General features: G+C 38.1%; 1 protein-coding gene across 1 annotated transcript; it reads left to right on the top strand.

The window, feature by feature from the left end:
- The first annotated feature begins 324 nt into the window (after positions 1–324).
- Positions 325–793, top strand: LOC109162637. Its single transcript, XM_019311326.1, has 2 exons — positions 325–426; positions 509–793. Exons 1-2 carry the CDS (start codon positions 325–327, stop codon positions 791–793), a joined length of 387 nt encoding a protein of 128 aa, XP_019166871.1.
- The last annotated feature ends 2,835 nt before the right edge of the window (positions 794–3,628 follow it).

Here is a 3,628-nt window from a genome sequence, read left to right as displayed (position 1 = left end):
TTTAGTCAGTTTAGTCCCTCCGTCCGTTTTCCGGCTACACGCCGGTTAGGCCTCCGATTTACCAGGGTCATTTGTGTCATTTCATTTGTTCATTTGCTTCGTTCAAAAGGGGCTTATTACACTTCGGAGTTCAACAGAGGGATAAATTCACAACCAAAATCGCAAATCTGAGCCTTCCAAAAGAGAGGGGATAATTTCCCAACCAAAATCGCAAATCTGAGCCTTCCAAAAGAGAGGGGATAATTTCACAACCAAAATCGCAAATCTGAGCAAACTCGCAAGGAAGGGATAATGTCTTGCAACCAAAGTTCTTCATCGGAATTTATGGCGGAGGTGCGATGTAGGTGCGGATTTTTGGCTCCAATGAAGATGTCATGGAGTTATGCTAACCCAGGGAAGAGATATAGGGCATGTCCAAGATACGGGGTAAGTGTATAATTTGCGATGTTAAAATTTGTTAGGTTAGATCTTGTTAAATTAATCGAATTTTTGAATGGTGTATGGTTAGGGAAATGACAGCTGCAGGTATTTTGAATGGATGGATTATAATGTCTCCGAAAGAGTTACAAATGTGCTTAGAGGCTTGTTGAAGAGGGCAAATAAGTATGAGCATGAAATTGAAAAGCTGCAATTTACAATTGAGAAAAAGGAGCATGAAATTAAGAAGAAGATTTGGGAGTTAAATTTGAAGTTTCTGTATGGATTTGGATTCGGTGTTCTATTTGCAGTCCTTGTTATGAGTATTTGGATGAGAAGTGGTGAACCAAGTGAAGGGTTATTGCAGCTCAAGTAGGTTTAGTTTATGTTAGTCCACAAGTAGTTAACCAAGTGAATGATGTAATGAACTAAATTTGTAGTATTTTATTTCCAGTAATTGAATGGTGTAATGAATTCATAATGAAGTATTTTATTTCCAGTTTACAGTGAGCATTTTGCAGTGAGCATACTTGTTGTGTCCAATGACCATTTTGTAGTTTACACACTGACAACTTACACACTTCCAAATCAAACCATTAGACAAAGAGTTTTCCAAATCAGACTATTACAGTGAGCATTATAGAAAGAGTAAACAAACTTCATTTACTTGAATATTGTTTACATAATGCACAAATGTCATTTGCACAACAGTGGCTAGCATTACAATTCAAAATACAAACAAACTTAACATTAACACCAAATACAAAAACTTGGCCATCTGAATCAGAATCACACAAACTTCTTAGTACTTGTTCAGACAAATTACAGTCCATCTCCACAACATCCTCTATCCCCTTTGGTTGTGAACTATTACCAGTATCCTTAATATTGTTTACATCAACTGGAAACACATCAGGTCCTCCTTCACCACCTCCTTCATCAGAATCACCTCCTTCATCAGAATCACCTCCTTCATAAGAATCACCTTCTTCATCATGCAATAAGACAGCATCTCCTAGTTCCCTAGAAATTTCTACATCATTGTCCCATTGATTTTCATGCAAATGCTCTACATATATATCAACCTCTTTGTTCACTGGAATTTCAGTAATCAACCCTAGGATATCAGCATCACTATTTATCCTTAAAACTGTAGGTTTTCTTTTGTGCACAACCTTATACCAAAACTGCACTTTTTTGTCACAAAACCTAAGCATTCTCACCATCCTTCTCAAATCTTCAATACTACCTTCATCACAGTTAAAATGGTCAAAGTACTCCACTATCCCATTTTCATAACCAATCCTAGGTTTCAATACCAAATCCCCACCAATATGCAATTTTATTGTAAACACAGATTCTTCCTCACCATCATCTATATCAAATAAAGATATAATAATCAAGAAAAGTTAAAAAAAATAAAATAAAAAAAGACATACATAGACATTACAGACAAAAAAACAAGTACATGGTCCCCATTGTTAAACAAAGTGCTCCTGTAAAGGCAGCACTGTCTACCTGCACATGGTCCCCACCTCCAAAATATGTATACACAAAGCAAACAATAATCACACCAAAAGCTTAAAACCGGGTCCCCCCAAACAACAATCATAAACAAACATTAATGCACTGGTGGACCTAACAGCAGTAAATGCAACAACAACAGCAACTACAAGTACCAAATGTACCTGATTCTATGTCTACAAAAAACCTAATCTTCCAAAAAAAAACCCTAAGTTCGAAAACTTACAATTTGGCGTCACAACAAAGCCATTAATCCTCCGACTCATCATGGTGTTGCTCCAATACCTTCGAATTTGCTCCAATTCATGCGATTTTGCTCTGGTTTGGTAGATTTTCGTTGGATTTTGCAAGGATTTCGTAGATTTTGCTCCCACTGTCTTAAGGACACCCTACCTACCCTCCGAAGTGTAATAAGCCCCTTTTGAACGAAGCAAATGAACAAATGAAATGACACAAATGCCCCTGGTAAATCAAAGGCCTAACCGGCATGTAGCCGGAAAACGGACGGAGGGACTAAACTGACTAAAAACAGTTATTTTCGGGGACTAAATCGATGATTAAGGAATTAAAGGACAACATTCACAATTTGGCAATAACTGAAGGACCAAATCGTTGATTAACTCATTAATTTAATTGTCGAAAGGTTAGAATTATTTTATGTTATATATTTGGACCGTCTCCTATCAGTGGTTATCAGCAGGTTTCGGAAGTCTGATTAGAATGATTTAATTATTCAAGGCTTATGATTTATCAATGTGTGGTTGTGATCTATCTTGCACTAATCTGACTATTCTACAATTTTATATTGGTGAAATTTATTCAAGGAGCTTCATGAAGAAGTGTTTGGCGTGACATTTCGAAGGTTAATCATATAATCATAACAGTAAGTATCATAGAATCATATAAGAGTTAATTCCAGCAATGGTCCTCCAACTATTACGATTTTCCAAAATTAATCCCTAACTTTTAATTTGGACGAAAAAGATACTTAGACTTTCTAAACTGTTCCACTAAAGGTCCTTATGTTAAAACACCGTTTCATGACCGTCAATGTAGGGGCAAATGTGTCCTTTCATTCCTTTCTTCTTCCTCTTAGCCTAGCAGCCATGACTCTTTTCCTCCAGTACGAAGAAAGCAGCGAAGAACTCCAGAACTCCAGTACCACTCAAGCAAATGTTCCTCATTTTCATCTCAGCCTAGCTTCCTCACTTCCTCACAGCCATGGCTCTTTTCCTCCGGTAAGGACTTTATTGGAACCAATACATTTGCAGCTTGCGTTGATATGATATGATACGATGATGACAAGACAAAAAGTAAAAAAGATAACATCTTTCATCTATGATCAGTTAAAAGCTGAGCAAACTTTGCGAATTTCACTACCGCTCCCATTTTTAACTCCAATGTTACTCATCTTCACCATGAACTTCCCGAACTCTATGCCAAATGTCAGCCCCAGCAGCCCTCTGATGCCCAGAAAACGCGAACGTTTTGGTGGAGCTGTCGGTCCAGAGTTTCTGGTCGGATTCAAGAATCTCATGGCCCTTTTGGAGGTTCGGAAAGAACGAGGTATCGAACTTGGTTCGCTGCCGTCGTCGAGGGATACTCTGTTGGTGCCGTCGCCGCCTTGTGGGCAGAGTGATTGAAGCGTTGGAAGGAAGGATGGGTCGATTGATGGGTCAATAAAATT

This window comes from Ipomoea nil, unplaced genomic scaffold (assembly GCF_001879475.1).
Source record: "Ipomoea nil cultivar Tokyo-kokei standard unplaced genomic scaffold, Asagao_1.1 scaffold2957, whole genome shotgun sequence".
Taxonomy (NCBI): domain Eukaryota; kingdom Viridiplantae; phylum Streptophyta; class Magnoliopsida; order Solanales; family Convolvulaceae; genus Ipomoea; species Ipomoea nil.
This window is presented reverse-complemented; position numbering and strand designations above follow the sequence as displayed.